This window comes from Trachinotus anak, unplaced genomic scaffold (genome assembly GCF_046630095.1).
Source record: "Trachinotus anak isolate AG129_WGS33_773 ecotype Australia unplaced genomic scaffold, CSIRO_AGI_Tana_v1 ptg000005l, whole genome shotgun sequence".
NCBI classification, from domain to species: Eukaryota; Metazoa; Chordata; class Actinopteri; order Carangiformes; family Carangidae; genus Trachinotus; species Trachinotus anak.
The window spans coordinates 26,056,529-26,072,118 of NW_027273856.1; the positions used below are offsets into that span (position 1 = coordinate 26,056,529).

The 15,590-nt window shown below is 42.2% G+C and overlaps 1 protein-coding gene across 1 annotated transcript in view; it reads left to right on the plus strand.

Moving 5' to 3' along the window:
* The first annotated feature begins 3,360 nt into the window (after nt 1-3,360).
* mthfd1l (methylenetetrahydrofolate dehydrogenase (NADP+ dependent) 1 like) overlaps nt 3,361-15,590 on the plus strand; it is a 36,906-nt gene continuing 24,676 nt past the window's right edge. The window contains exons 1-18 of the mRNA XM_071479348.1: nt 3,361-3,778; nt 4,367-4,451; nt 4,711-4,761; nt 4,875-4,928; nt 5,632-5,756; nt 6,435-6,535; nt 8,054-8,190; nt 8,687-8,798; nt 8,974-9,041; nt 9,147-9,244; nt 9,396-9,569; nt 9,877-10,013; nt 10,558-10,604; nt 11,212-11,319; nt 11,585-11,659; nt 12,471-12,573; nt 13,796-13,872; nt 15,264-15,404. Of these exons, the coding sequence (XP_071335449.1) occupies nt 3,552-3,778; nt 4,367-4,451; nt 4,711-4,761; nt 4,875-4,928; nt 5,632-5,756; nt 6,435-6,535; nt 8,054-8,190; nt 8,687-8,798; nt 8,974-9,041; nt 9,147-9,244; nt 9,396-9,569; nt 9,877-10,013; nt 10,558-10,604; nt 11,212-11,319; nt 11,585-11,659; nt 12,471-12,573; nt 13,796-13,872; nt 15,264-15,404 (1,920 nt within the window). The 5' untranslated portion in view covers nt 3,361-3,551. The remainder of the gene's footprint in view (nt 3,779-4,366; nt 4,452-4,710; nt 4,762-4,874; nt 4,929-5,631; nt 5,757-6,434; nt 6,536-8,053; nt 8,191-8,686; nt 8,799-8,973; nt 9,042-9,146; nt 9,245-9,395; nt 9,570-9,876; nt 10,014-10,557; nt 10,605-11,211; nt 11,320-11,584; nt 11,660-12,470; nt 12,574-13,795; nt 13,873-15,263; nt 15,405-15,590) is intronic.

Consider the following 15,590-nt stretch of genomic DNA (forward strand, 5'->3'; position numbering starts at 1 on the left):
AAGGGGGGGGGGGGGGGGGGGGGCTCTCTGCAGATGTTTCACAGTAACAGCAGTTGTCAATCACCGGGTCTCCAGTCGCTGCTTTCATCCGTGAGCTCTGACGGTGCCGGGGTCGACAGAAACAAGGCGGTGCTGTGATGTCAGGATTTTCCCCGACACGCCCAAATGACTTTTACAAGACCAACACAGAGATACAGACACACCAGTGTTGTTTTACCAGCTTCTTTGTGCCTGATTAGATCAGACACATTGCACTGGTAACACATGTAAATTTGCTCCAAGTCCACTAAAATGAATGAACTGCCCTTTAGACAAACACAGCGCATCAAGCATTATTTCAGGTCATTTTAAAAGACTTGGGCCTTGTTGAGTCAGAAACGAGCCGCTCACATAGTTTGCAGTTAAGTAAGTACACCTGACTAAAACGAATGCAGTCTGATGCAAGGATTCTGCAATAAATCCTCCTTCATGAAGGCTATAACGCGCAGTTTTAGTTGAAACGGTTTTCGAGAGGTGTTCATTCAGCTGTATAATCACTTTGGAGGATGTATTTTGTGGTGCTGTTTAAAGAGTAGGTTATTTATTCTAGGACTGTTGTATTACTGCATTAGTTTTAGCTGGGCTGCGTAGAAGGACAAATACCACTCAGGGTTTGGTTGTTGGTTTCAACAACACACAGCAGCAGGATTATTAAAATGGTTAAATGAGACTGACTGACTTCAAATTATTTTATTATTGTCATAGACCCAGATGCAGAAAATGACTAACCCTTATTACCTGAGTGCTTCACAGCTGGTGTTTTATTACATAAGATTATTCAGATTCATTAATACAAACCGTTATTCTAAGGGTGAGGACAAAGACAAATGCATATTTATTCAAACACTTTGGTGTAGAATTCAACTTTTAACACTGGTATTTATCTGGTATCTTTGTTTTTATATTTTTATTTATTTATTTATTTTTTAGGTAGAGTGGATGGATACAGGTTTGGGGTAAAGGGCAAGAAGTGGGTAAAGGTGTAGGAGGGTGGGATGAGTTGGAAGGGGGGGGTTTGTTGAGAGGGTTGAGGGAGAGGAATGGTGGGAGAGGATGGGGGGGTGGGGGGGGGTGTATGGAGGGGGTTGGTGTGGGGGTTACCCCTGTCCTTCCTTTCTCTCATCCCCTTTTCCTTCTTGTCCTGCTCCTTTTTCTCTTTCTTCTCTCTTTCCTCCATCTCCTCCCTCTCCTTCCTTTCTCTCTCCTGCTTTTCCTTCTTCTCCTACCCCTTCTTCTTCTTCTATTACTTCTCTTTCCATTTTCTCCTTCTTCTCCCACTTCTTCTGTTCCTTCATCTGCTCCTCAGCCTCTTTTCTGCCTTCTCCTTTGCTTTCTCTTCGTCCTTCTTCACCTTTTCCTTGTCTTTGTCCAATTTTCAGCCAATTTCCTGAAAAAAAAATCAGAGACGGCATATGTTTCAGTGTTTTATCTTCCAAAGGGTAAATCTGAAACAAACATACAATCCAACAAGTTATTATTCAAATCAAAATGATCAGCTGATGTGACAGCCCAACATTCTGCAGCATCAGACGCTGGACGTCCTCCTCCATCTTGCTCGCCTTGTTGATCCAGTCCTTCTCTTTGGCGAGTCACTTCTCCTCTGTATCGCTGCTCTGTTTTTGCAGCTGCTCTGTTCTTCTCGAGGCTGTCCTCCTTTTCAGCTTGTACGCTCCTGAGACTGTCCTCCAGAGTGTTAACTTTTGCCTCCCACCCAGTCTTGCTCTGGTGGATCTCAGTCTCGATAGTTTTTAGCTTTGCCAGGTACTATTGGTAATCCTTTTTCCTGGATCATGTCGCTCAGCCTCTTGACACGGCTCTCCTGCAGAGCTTCGAGCGTTTCCTCCCTGACGGTCAACCGGCTCGCTCACGCTGCATGAACTGTGCAATGCTTTTATCGCAGGAGAGCTTCATCTCCTTGACCTGGTTGCTCCGCCTGCCACTGCTTTCTGACCTTCTCAGTCTCAGTTTGCCAAAAACGCAGATGTTCTTTCTAGGAGCGGACTTCCTCCTCCTTTTCCCTCAGCTTTTTCTTCATCTCCTTGCGCTCGTTGTCAAAATGTTTCCATCTATCTCTTGCAAACTCTAAGTCCTTCACTGGCCTGTCCAAGATGTTTCTGGTCATGAACAGTGTTGACACCAGAGAGTCCCTCTCATCCGGCGCCTTCTTCTTCTCTTTCTCCCAGCTGATGCCCTTGCTGAATATCGTCTCTTTCAGAACAGCATTTTCTGCAGCCAGCTTCTTGTTTTCCATTTTTAAATCCAGCAGGGCTTGGTGAAGGGTGTGCAGCATCAATTGAAAACATATGCCATGGGGACCAAAGACGTGCATACACGTGTCTAGGCCTTTGGACTCCATGGTGTTGGTTGCCTCATAGGTCCTGTGGTGGTTCATGTCTCTGTAGGTTTGGTGGCAGTGTTATTCTGCTGGCCTTGATCATCAGCCTACAGGAAAGTAGACCAACCCTTCAGTTGTTTCTCTCGCTCTTATGGTATTTCTATTTGCATGATTAATACATCGTTTAATGCCAGGATAAAGTCAAATAAGATCATGTTTACTTATATATCCCGCCATCACAAATCACAAATTTGCCTCAGGGGCCTTTGCAGACACCCTCTGTCCTTAGATCCTCGAATCAGATAAGGAAAAACTCCCCCTCAGAAAATGTATGTCATGGCATGCATTGTATATCTGTGGGCTTGTGACCTCCAGCCCCCCACCCTTCCTTTTTTGTGTTATTTCTCATGTATACATTATCACCCCCAAACCCCCCCACCCCCACCCCCACCCCCCCAGGCCTATAGGCTAAGCTTGGAAGTAAAAACCATACTCTCTAAGTAAGTAAGGTCATAGTCCAAACTTAATGTAGGTCACGTCGTGAACCCATATGGCCTGGCCTGAACCGACCCCTCTTACTAAGTAAGTAACACATGACTGCGCATGCTGGTGCAGCTTTCATCCTGCGAGGCTGCTGCGTTCAAGTGTAGCTCTGATTTACGAGTGCAATCCTTCCACGGACCCTGGAATACTAGAAGCAAGTATTCCCATGTTATGTCCCTGCTTAATAATACAATATATATGTTTGTTTTGGTCTTTAACGGGGCATATAACGTTAAGAAGGGAAGAGAGATGCGCATTACTTATGTATTTGATAACAAAATCAGTATATTATTGAAATCTTCCCGAATAATAGGCTACATCTTGAGGACATGACATCTACATTGTCTGCGCCCCAAACGTCACATTGATTACGTTATATTAGAGCGACTTATTCTGTGTGCTAGGCCTATTTATGGAGGTCGTTCATACGCGCCAACCCTCTGAAAATTCAAATTTCCGACCGCCCTTGAAGCTAACGCACCTCCACCACGACCCTGTCGCCTCCCCAACTTTCTTTTTGTTCATCCCCGGTTGACTTCCTCACTGGCTACGACAAGAGAAACAAACAGAGGGGGAAAAACTTAAAAGCCACATAAAAAAAAAACAAACAAAAAAAAACCTAAAACAAACGACCATGAAGTTGTCCATAATTCGCAATGCTTGTAGCAGTCTGCGGATACATCCAGGAAGCAGGGTCAGCGGCTTGTCGCGGAGATGCCTGCCGCTGGGTCCTGCTAACAGCCGGCTGATCCTCCGGGCAGCGAGCGACTCCACCAGCCGCGGCACCAACCCGAGACAAGCCGACTACTTTGGGAAACAGCCCCGGAAGGAAAATGCGTTTGAATGCGACAGTTCGTTGAGGTAAGGCATATGTGATCATATTGCACTCAATTGCTGTTGCCTTTTTGTTATTATCATCAGAATCATTATTATTATTGTTATTATTTTACGGAAATGAGCCACCATCGAGTAGTATTTTGCCTAAATGATGCGCGTCGATCGGGATTTCCTGTTTCACCGGCGTTTTTTTGGTTCTTGGCGAGCGGCCAGCTCCACATGTGTCCACTAACATCAGGATCCGCAGCCAGCTGATGTAACTTTACTCCGCTTTACATGATGCGAATATGTGCCTGGATCTGTTGGGAACCGTGCTGAAGTACACGGGTGGATGGGTGAATGGGCGACGGTGTCACTGTGAAGTTGTGTGTGAGAGGAATTACTGTTTACGCAGCAGCTTAATTCACCATTATTTTTTATTTAAAGAGGGAAAGAGTAATTTACAAACATGTGTTTCATCCTTCCCCCACAGTTAGAGCTGTAACAAATATAAACATTGTCCACTTTTGCTTTGGCTCTTTGGCCTAATGTTTGTGTTTCCCTTGAATTTATTTTAAAACCCTGTGTGTAGCCCTAAATGAGTAAATGGACATAGCTCATTTTCTCTCACAGGGAAGTGGTTCAGAGCACCAAGGAGGCAGTGGCTGCTCTGCAGAGAAGAAACCCCTCAGTCCAACCTCTGTTAGCCATTCTACAGGTATTTCAAGCAAAACATGGGTAGAATTTGTTTACAGGTTTCAACTTTGTGGCAGGTTGTCTTAGAATAATGTCACACCTCAGAGGATAAGTCGTCTAAAGTCAGTTCACCCTCACAGCACTTTGTTGTCCTTGTGGTGATCCTGCTTTACCTCAGTTCACCTTTGACCTAACTAAGGGTTATCTGTTTTTACTGAGGCTATTGATCATGTATTATCAGGTCTGTATTTTTTTCTCATCATGCCGATTTGATCACAAAGGCAGGTGAAGATGACAGCTTGCTGGAGATCAATAAGAAAATGGCGGGAAAGGTAATTCTCTCTCTTGCTGAGTATTTTGTTCTGAATTTTGCCCTTTTCGCCCCGTTGTCAAATCTGTGCAGCACTTCAAACAGTTCAACATCTGGTTGTCTATATGTCCGCAGATTGGGTTGAACATTACTCAGATTTGTCTGGCAAAAGAGTGCAGTGAAGATGAAGTAAGTGAACCTCCCCCGCCATTGCTTAGCAAGTCAATGCATGATTTGCCGTTCCCCCTGGCAGTTTCTCATTGCGACATGTGATGGTGGTGGTTGTGTGACGTGTTAAGGTAATCAGAGCCTAACATGAGTTTTATTTCATTAAATCATTACTTAACTGTAAGTCTGTATTTCTCCACTGTAACGTGACTAATCCTTCATTTCCTAACTGATGTACTCCTTAGGTTTATTTGAGTCTTTCTTTTGTACTTTCATGCTATTTTCCATCAGATTGTAACTGAAAATAGGTACTACCCTCTCAGCTGTGGCTCTCTTTGCCCAGCTGCAAGCCGACTCTTGATGCTTACAGAAAGCGGAAACTGCTGGGAATAGCTCAAGACTTTCAGCTGACAGTGGATGATTTACATTACAATTCCTGACCTTTGGAGGACTCTGTTACTCTACTGATCTACTGATCTACTTTCACACATCTTCCCTCCCCTTTTTAAGAATATTTCTCTTTCCCTCTCCTCTTTTTCTTATCACCTCTGGGATTTCCATCTTTTTCTTTGCCCAGTCAACAACACTGACCTGTTAAATTCTCCTTCACTCTTCCTCTCTTCCCTTGTTTTTAATCAGTTTACCGTGTTCTTAAAAGAACAAAGATCACATCCTTTCCACATGTGATTTGTAGTATTTCTTTTCTCTGTGTGTGTGCATGTAGATTGTAGAGGAGGTGTTGAAGCTGAACGAGGACCCTAGGGTGCATGGTGTCTATCTCCACCTTCCTCCGGCTGCACTCACGACTCGAGTGCTCGACACTCTCAAACCTGAGAAGGACATAGACGGGTAACAACCTTAATTGGTTATAAAGAGACTATTACAATAGATGAGTTTTCTGTTGTCACAGGGAAAGACATAACAGTGAGAGTATATCTCCAAATAGCACATGATGTTTTATATGGAACTAACTGAAAACATTTGTGTAAGGTTGCCTACAAAATTGCTACCAATGTCTCAGTGGGGTATTTTTATGCAGCTGCTCGGCAGAGAGACTGCATTAGCAGTGTATGTTTCTTTGTCCATGCAGAGATAAATGCATTTACTCCCCGTGGTGCTTTAAATTTCTGCCCAAATCAGAAAGGGCTGCACAGGATTAAGACAAAGTGAATGAGCAAATTAACAAGGCACCCTTTACAATCATCACGAATGGAAGATAACTGGTTCAGCTGAGGGCAAATATGTAGGGCACATTCATATAAATTAGTTGAGGCTGTCATTAAAATACTGAAATATGCATTTTGGTGCTTTTGATTTACAGTAACAAGCTAGTTTATGTTGTTTTTTTGTTTTTAACTACATTATAATACATACTAAAAATATATTAAGTGTTAAGCTTTACCGTTAAATTGGACAGTTAAATTATGTGTGCATTAGGCCAGTAGAAAGTGGTTAGTTTTCAGGGAGAAGAAAAAAATCCTTTATTTTTGATATGGTATATTTCTGTCAATTTTTGTCTTGCAACAGGCTATCAGATCTGAATATAGGCCGCTTGGTACGAGGAGACTTGAGCAAAGGCTTTGTGTCACCCATAGCCAGTGCTGTCCTGGATCTGCTGGAGAGCCATGGTGAGTTTCTCTGAAAGATGTTGGTTCCAGTGCTCAGTTGTTTGTGAATTCTGTTGGCTATACTGTAACTCATAAAAATGATCTCACTCAGGACAAGTGAAGGACAAACTAATATACAAATGGGTGACAAATTAAAGGAGAAAACAACATAAAGTGTCTTCGTAAGGTGTGCGCAGTGCTCCCTGGCATTCATTCGACACGTTTCTCAGCTCTACTGGAGGGGTGAACACCATGCTTCCGAAATATATTCCACAAATTCACCCATAGGTGGTGAGCTGAGTTGAGATCTGATAACTGCACGAACCCTATCATATGATTCACATGATATTCATACTCATCAAACCAGGCATCTCAGCTTGGAATACACAGCTGTGGCTCACCAAAACCTACTCGTGAGTGTTTTTATTATCCACAGCTGTGATAACCCGGCTACGGCACTGTCACTGTGTCCAGAATGCAGAGTAGATTAATTTAAACGTTGTTTTGAGTACGGAGTGGGTAGTGCATTCATGTTGGAAAAAATTATAAAATTAAAAGTAACTGAATGACAAACCAGTTCACCAATTCTATACCTTTCACTAATACCATATGCAGTACTGTTTGTGCTAATATTCTGATTATGTCTTTTTCTTAGTATAAAAGAAATGAGTGTATTTTATACAATTAGAAAATGGTAATAGACATACACTCATTGAGCAATTTATTAGGAAGACCTGTACACCTGCTTATTCATGCAATTATTAATTCAGCAATAATGTGGCAACAGTGCAATGCCTAAAATCATGGGGTCCAGTGAGAAGCAGCTCTGTGGACAGACGCACATTGTTGAGGTCAGAGGAGAATAGTCTGGTTGGAACTGACAGAAAGGCAATGGTTACTCAGATAACCACTTGTTAAAGCTGTGGTAACCAGAGAAGCATCTCAGAATATACAACACGTCAAACCTTGAGGTGGATGAGGAGTACGACAGGTTCCACTCCTGTCAGCCAAGAACGGAAATCTAAAGTTCAGAGAGGCAAAAGCGTTGTGACGTCAGTGGGACTGTTGGGTTAAGGCACAAACTGCTTCTAAAATACATTTTGGGAATTATCGAGGAATCTAAAACTTCAATGCGCCAAAACGACATCAACATTGGGAGACACAAGAAAATAGCTGACTCACCAGGCGAACTTCTGAACTAGGGACCAATTTCAGCCACAAGCTGGGGTGCAGAGGGTAGGGGTCAAGTGTCAGGTGTATCCGGGGGTCACAGTTATTTTGAGTATCCCTGATGCAACTAGTAGAGATTCACTAACTGGGTGTAGTTTTTCCACATACAGTTGCGGTAATATATGAGTGGTAAGTTTCCAAATAGAAAGACGATGGCCATTAACTTTAAAGGCCTAATTGTCATCTGTTTCTAGATGGTCAGTATTTAAATACTAAGCATGAACACATGAGCTTGACAGTAAGTGAACTGTAGAAGCACTTCAGTGAAGTAAGTTTATGTCCTAATGTTGCATTAAAACATTTCCACAGATGCTCCTTTGGAAGGAAAAACAGTGCTATTGGTTGGAGGAGAAGGACCCCTCGGGTTGGCCCTGCAGTGCCTGATAGAGAGAAGTGGAATGGTAGCTCTCAAGAGTAACTGGAACCCTCAAAACCTACAGAGACAGGTGTGTTTGTGTATATGTGTGTGATCATTTCATCATCTTTTTTGCTCTCTTCTTTCTCATCACCTCTCCATCCAAAATAGTATTTAAACACTATTCTCATGTGGACTCCTTTAGGCCTGAAAGTTGACTGTAAAGAGTTTGTCGCTGAAAGAGCAGCGTGTTTAGTTGGGAGCTTTTACTCTTAATGCCATTGTTTTATGACAGAGGAGTCTTGTGCTCCATGAATTCAACCATCTGCTGTTATTATTCAGTTGCATGTGCAGTTTTATTGGTCGACCACATGGGGTCAGTCTCTGCAATGTCATAAAATGTGATCAGTTGCAACAGAGCTAGCTTGAACAATATTGCCACTTGTTCCTGATGAGTCAAATTTTTCTGGAGTAGTCTTCTACACTCTTGAACACAGAATTTTCTTCACCTGTTGCTTATCTCTTTTACCATTGTGTTGATCCTCTCTCTTTTTTTAAACTCTTCATATCTATCCCCTGTTGTCCAGGTGATGGAGGCTGATGCTGTGGTCTTGTTGGGGGCAGGGAATATTGATGTCCCCTCCACCTGGTTCCGACCGGGGGCTGCTGTCATTCGCTGTGAGCCCACCCTGGAGCCAGGTATTGTTGAATGTATCACAGTCACTCAGGCATCTCAGCATATGTGGTTGTGAGGTTAAAGTCATATACCATATGGTGGGACACAGCTTGCATTTTGTGTTTTTTGCATTCTGTCCACCTCCATATTTTTACTCAACATGTGCATTAATTTTACTTTGGTTTTTTTTCCATTCAGATGAACATGTCATTGAGATGTCCTCAAAGTCTGGGTTAGGGAACCTCACAGCAGCTTACAGAGCACAGGTGCATCTCTTTGTTTACCTCTCCACTTTCACTCCATTTGCATAATATGTTCTGTGGTTGGCATTCTTCACCTTGTTCTCACCGATTCTTCTGTTTGTCGACTAGAATGTGGTGCGTAGTTGCAGTCGGTGGATCCAGGAGCAGCAGTACCGACCCTGGCGTCTACGCAGCCTCAAACTACAGCCACTGACGCCTGTACCAAGGTATACACCATTATCTGTGAGGGACTGTTAGGAATTTCACTACATTTACCTGGACACACAACACTCGAGTGTCATATGAATAAGATTGAGTGTGTTGTATCCAAAAGTAGGAAAAGTAAAGTATATTTTATGCTTGTATGCTGTTTATCAGTGATATAGAGATTTCCAGAGCTCAGTTACCCAAGCCGGTGGACCAGCTGGCTGAGGAGGTTGGTTTGCTGCCAGAAGAGCTTGAAGCCTATGGCAGGAGCAAAGCTAAGGTCCGACTCTCCCTGTTAGACCGCCTTCACACACAGCCTGATGGGAAATATGTACTGGTTGCTGGGTGAGTGTCACTTACTGATCTACTGGATTCTTTTTTTAATCTCTGGTGCTTAGATTTGTGATGTAATAGAAGTGAGCCCCATTGACTCTACAGTGGGAAACAATCACTCTGCCTCTTTTCTGGTATTACCTTTATAGTGATGCTTTAGAGACAGTGTGGTGACTTACTTCTTAATAATGGTTCATAGTTGATGGGTATCAATAGTTTGGCTGTAGAGTGACTGGGGTTATGACATTAATGCACATAGATTCATTTATTAAAAAATAAAAAAGATTTCAAAAACGTTCTGTGTTTTCTGTATGTGTAGTATAACTCCAACTCCACTGGGCGAAGGTAAAAGCACAGTTACCATTGGCCTAGTCCAGGCTCTGTCTGCCCATCTGAAGCTCAACTCCTTCGCCTGTCTCCGACAACCTTCCCAGGGACCCACCTTTGGGGTTAAAGGTCAGCAATGAATACCTCCATATCCTGTCTGAAAAGCTTGCTCTCAGCACTCTGTGCTCTCTGCCTTTCTCTTATCTACATTATAATACAATAGAGTGATCTCTTATTTTGAGGTTAGTCATTCAGAAGCTCACTGTTTTCTCCAAAGCTCTATTTTATAGGAAAACTATCACAGTGAACACCAACTTTAGTAAACTCTCTTTAGTTGAAGGAGTTGTATTTTCATGCTTGAAAAGATATCCAGGGGTTTCAAATGGTGGATGTTATTTTGGAATGAAACTCTGAATTTTGTTTTGCTTCCAACTGAATACATTGAGGGGGAGTTGGGCAAGGCCAGAGACTGGCGCCCAAAGCAGCAGTTAGGAATGTATCAATAACTGTGTGATAAGCTGTCTTTGTCAGTGTGAGGCTAGCATTTCATACCCTGCTACATATTGTGCCGGGGTGGAATAGTTCACCCAGAGTCCATCACTCAGCATTCCTCCTTTGTGTGTCCCTGTCCTGTTGTCTGCCTCTGACTGTGCTACCACTTCTTTGTGCCTAGGGGGTGCTGCAGGAGGGGGATATGCACAGGTCATTCCTATGGAGGAGGTAAGACACACAGACAGACTCACAGTGCTCCCTACCAGGACTAGCACTTGCTTCAAAGACTCGAGACGTGCAGGGACTCCCATCAGTCTGCACAAAAACACACACATGTGCACACTTATAACCCCTGGAGCTGTGGCATAACATTGCCTGTGACTAAAGGCACTGTCCATGAAGACAGAGAGGGAGGGGTGAGAGGGGAGAGGCATTTCAAAGCTCCAGACTCCTTTTCTCCTATCAAAACACCAGCTTTTTTCAGCCTTTCCCTTCTACCGCTCCACCTTCTCACTGCAGTTGTGTAAAAAGATATCATGTTTCGTTTCCTTTAAATCGAAGGGCTCATGCAGAGAAAATATGAGTCATAATATTCTTAAAGACCAAGGGGACCATGAGAGGATTACTGTGTTAGAAGCCACATTTATCAAGTGATACCAAATTTACAACCTTTTAAGCCACATTGCGAGAGGTTTTATTTTCACTGGCAATTCCCATCATGTTTACCACTACATTACTGTAATGGTGCCTTGATCTCTTGTGTCTAATCCCTTTCACCTCTCTTTTTCTTTTTCTTTTGTTTGTTCTTTCATTTTCCTCTCATCTTGCCCTTCAGTTCAACCTCCATCTGACTGGTGACATTCATGCCATCACAGCTGCCAATAACCTGGTGGCAGCAGCCATCGATGCCAGGATGCTCCACGAGGCAACGCAATCAGACAAGGTGACTAATGATGATGTCACTCAGTAATAACTTATTCTTACACCACACTGTGAAAAACTGTTTGACCCGGACGCTAATACAATGACAGTCCTGTGTGCACAATATTGTGTCAGTGATTCACTATTTTTCTTAAAGGACATACATAAAGCACATATCAAAATTGCAGCAGCGCATCCTATTTATGTTTTTCCTCCAAGGTGCAGTCAAATGTACTTTACTTGCATGTACTTCACACATGTAATTGTTTTTGTCTTACACCTCCAAGGCTCTGTTTAATAGACTGGTCCCTTCAGTGAATGGAGTCAGAAGATTTTCACCCATTCAGATCTCCAGGCTACAGGTAAGTCTTAACACTGCAGTGCCAACACCACAAGTGTCAGCTGCAGCTACTCACCAACAAGTCTGTTGTGTTCAGTTCTTATGTAAAAAGGAAATATGCTTTTGTCCACTATGTGACCTCAGTGAGCCTGTCCAAAATATTCCACTCTCTCCTCCTTCATGTCCTCATCTACAAATATGTGTTTATGTCTCATGAAACTCCTGTCTGTTCACATGACTATGAGTAATGCTTTTTTATTTATTGATGATGAGGAATGCCTGATATCAATTCTTAACAGATAGAATACAAACTTCTCCCGTCTACATACGTGGAAGGAAGAAGTTTTACCATAAGTCACCTCAGTGTTTTCCTGTCCTGCTGGATAAAGGTCTCTGGAACGAGAAGTTAAAAGGACTATAAAAAATATTTATTGGTCTTAATGGACAAAGTGAGAGATAAAGAGTTGTGGTTTTAAACAGAGCTCTTCCAGTGAACCTTTTGAACCTGACAGAGAGTTGATTGCCTCAGAGTCATTTGGTCTGGATTTGTTTTGGATTTGTTACATGCTTGGATGATAGTGTGCATCCAGATAATATGGACATAGCAAGAACCACTACTACTTTGATTTAAAATAAAATAAATAAATAGTTTTTAATTATCAAATTAATAATTATACGATAGCAAATAAATTGCTGCATCTAACATGTTGCTGCATTCAGTATTGCTGGGACTGAACTCTGAATTTAGAGGCAAAACCAAAAATTGCACCTAAGCATCACTTAAAAAACAATTATGGATGATCCTCTAATCTTCTGTCGCTCTTCAATTGCAGCGTCTCAGCATCAATAAAACAGACCCAGCATCTCTCACACCAGAGGAAGTCAGCACCTTTGTCCGTCTTGACCTTGACCCGTCCAAGATCACCTGGCAGAGAGGTATGTCTAGAAGTCAAGTCTAGTCAGTCATGCAATTAACATTGCTCCATAGAAAAGATGTTTCCATTTGGACAGTGATATGAGACTGACACATTCCCATTGATGCTTGGTACAGAGCAGCCAGTCTAATTTTCAGAGTCATATTCTTGATCGATACCAATATCATGACTATCAGACAAATCTAATTTACTGTAATCAAGGATGTTGTGACAAACATCCCACAGCCCATTAAGTCAGCCTCTTAGTGTGCAATGCTTGAGGAATGTCACATGCATTTGTGAATTAGTATTCAGGACTGCAAATTTTTTCCTTTGAATGTATTTTCCCCTGAATATAGTCAATTTTAAAATAAGTATTGGAGGATATTTGAATTCTCTTCAATGGAAATGGGCTATAGCAGCTCTTTGTGGCCCTTGTGTTCATATTGAATTAAAACATCTAATGTAGACGTGTTACAGTTCTCAGTCAGGGGATGATAAATGTGGGTATGGCATGAGTGGGAACAGCCACCTCAGTGGTAACTGTGTCGGTTTAAAGTTGTTAGTGAGAACAAGCAGCCGGGTGCTGCTATGACTGATGTGGTATTTACTCCGGGGGCTCCAGAGGGCATTCTTAAGAGACGAACCCGGGAGATTAAAAACAGATTTACCGCCTAATGTTATGTGGGTGTGACGGCGTGTCTGTGTGTTCATGAAACTAACCATGTTTTTTCACCTTCTCTTTCATTTTATCAACCAGGCAGGAGAATAATGTTTGACGGTTTCCTGGCGGGTTGTAACAACAGCATAGCCACAGCACAACTGATTTCTAGCTACATTATCAGAGGATAGACTAAGTGCCGAGTGAGGAAACTTTTAAAGTAGCTAAATCCTAGCATAAGCACTTTCAGTGTGTCAGCACCTACTCACAATAAGAGATAGGAATCTCCCCCTTTGTCAGTTATTGGGTTTATATGTGTGGAACCCTGCGTATGTGCTTTTCTATCTATTTAACAATGTGTGGAAATTGATTTTTACAGTCTGTCAGATTCAGGCTGCTAAATCTTCTGTGTGCCTGGCGCATCAGATCACATTAGATTTACTGCTTTATTTAAAGCTTGTGTCTTATATATTGTTGTTGTTATGGCAGTTAAACTACTAAACAAGTCATATAAAATGTAAGTCAAAGATTTTATGAGAAATTTAGCGGGAAATTAAACTGACTTTTTTTTCTTTGCTTTCAGTTGTTGATACAAACGACCGTTTCTTGAGGAAGATCACAGTTGGACAGGCGAGCACTGAAAAAGGGCAGATCAGAGAGGTATGCAGCGTCCATGTCTTTACAAGCTTGATTCCTCTGAATTTATAACTTTCTTTTTAGATATTTTTCACCCACTAGCTTGGTTGTGTGTATTTGTGCAGTAAACTGACTATGAAAGCTGTGTCAGATCTGGACTGAGGCCTCTACAATATTCAATATAATAATAAGTTACAATATTCATTCACACAGTGTTACACTGTCATGGTAGTGTTACCATTGCAGAGGCTTTCCTGGTGGGTGTCATTAACATGAGTGTAAAATTATTATTATGGTGGTGTCAGATACCTGCAATTCAAGTCATTGTGGAGCAAAATGATGAGTGTCTGAAAATGTTCTCATGCACACATGGATACACACCTCTCAGTTTCCCTCTCCTCTGTCCGTGATAAAGCCCAGATGTATTTTACCCACATGTCTGTAATGACAGCTAAATGAAATCCTGTAAATAAACACTTCACCTCAATGGGAAGCAAGCAGGCCTAAGTGAAAGCAAATGTTTAAAGAAGGGGAAAATGACCCACCCATCCCCACACACACACACACACACACACACACACACACACACCTGGAACTACCTCTAAGCTAGTTCAGCATATGCTTACATTTACCACCGTTAGTTCATCCACTCTGTTTCCCTTTCATTCCTGAGTCCTCCACCTTCCTCCAGTACTGGACACACTATAGCCCCTCAGGGTATTATCACTGGGAGTGGGAATAGAAATGTTGTGTTCCTTGGTGGATTGATGTGGTTTAAGTTATGTTTCTTTTTTTGGCGTGGAATGGAGACCACTTTGCTTTTCCATACTCGTCCCTGAGGGTAGCTCTCATTCACTCATTTTCTCTCGTTTCTCTCTGTCTCTCTCTTTGTCTGTTATTTTGACATAAATCAATAGAGAAAGTCACATCAAAAATGAATTAAACATGTTCATGGTTTAAATGTTTTTCCCCCAAAAGTCATCACTCCAAAAACAGACCATGTTCATAAGACTTGTATTCTCTTGCCCATGTGATAAATCTGGTGACCATTGTGTCCAGTGTATCTCTCATCTGCCAGTCACTGTGGAAAGTTCCCTTTTTTTTTTCTTTTTTTTTTAACACAGTACAATCACCACAGCACTGTGGACTGGAGAGTTACTCAGGGGTCAGACGTTAAATTCACTCAGAAAGTGGTAATCCCTTATTAAAACTGAGTCTAATTCATTTTATTTGCATCATAGGTGCAAACTCTCACAGTAACAGCCATGAAATTATAGAATTTCTGCTTATCTGTTTCATAGTTGGTAAAATCCGAATTTTAAGATCCACCAGCAGCAGTGGCCACTGTACAAAAACATCAAGTTGTTTCCCTTGTGGTTTACATTGTATATGATTTTCCTTTTCTCACACTCCAGACTGGGTTCGACATTGCAGTGGCCAGCGAGATCATGGCCATCCTGGCTCTGGCAGACAGCCTGGAGGACATGAAAAACAGACTGGCGCGCATGGTGGTGGGGACCAGCCGCTCTGGACAGCCGGTCACCACAGAGGACCTGGTGTGTATTACTGTGTGGTCTTTTCATTCAGGGAGTGTGGGAATTTAAACTCTGGCAATCTCACAGTTGGCTGATCATCACTACATCTCAGTATTTCTACAATGAAAATATATTCCGCTCCACTTTCATCTTTGAATAGTTTAGATTAATATAGATGCAGAAAGAAGTGTGAAGATTTGGTGTGTT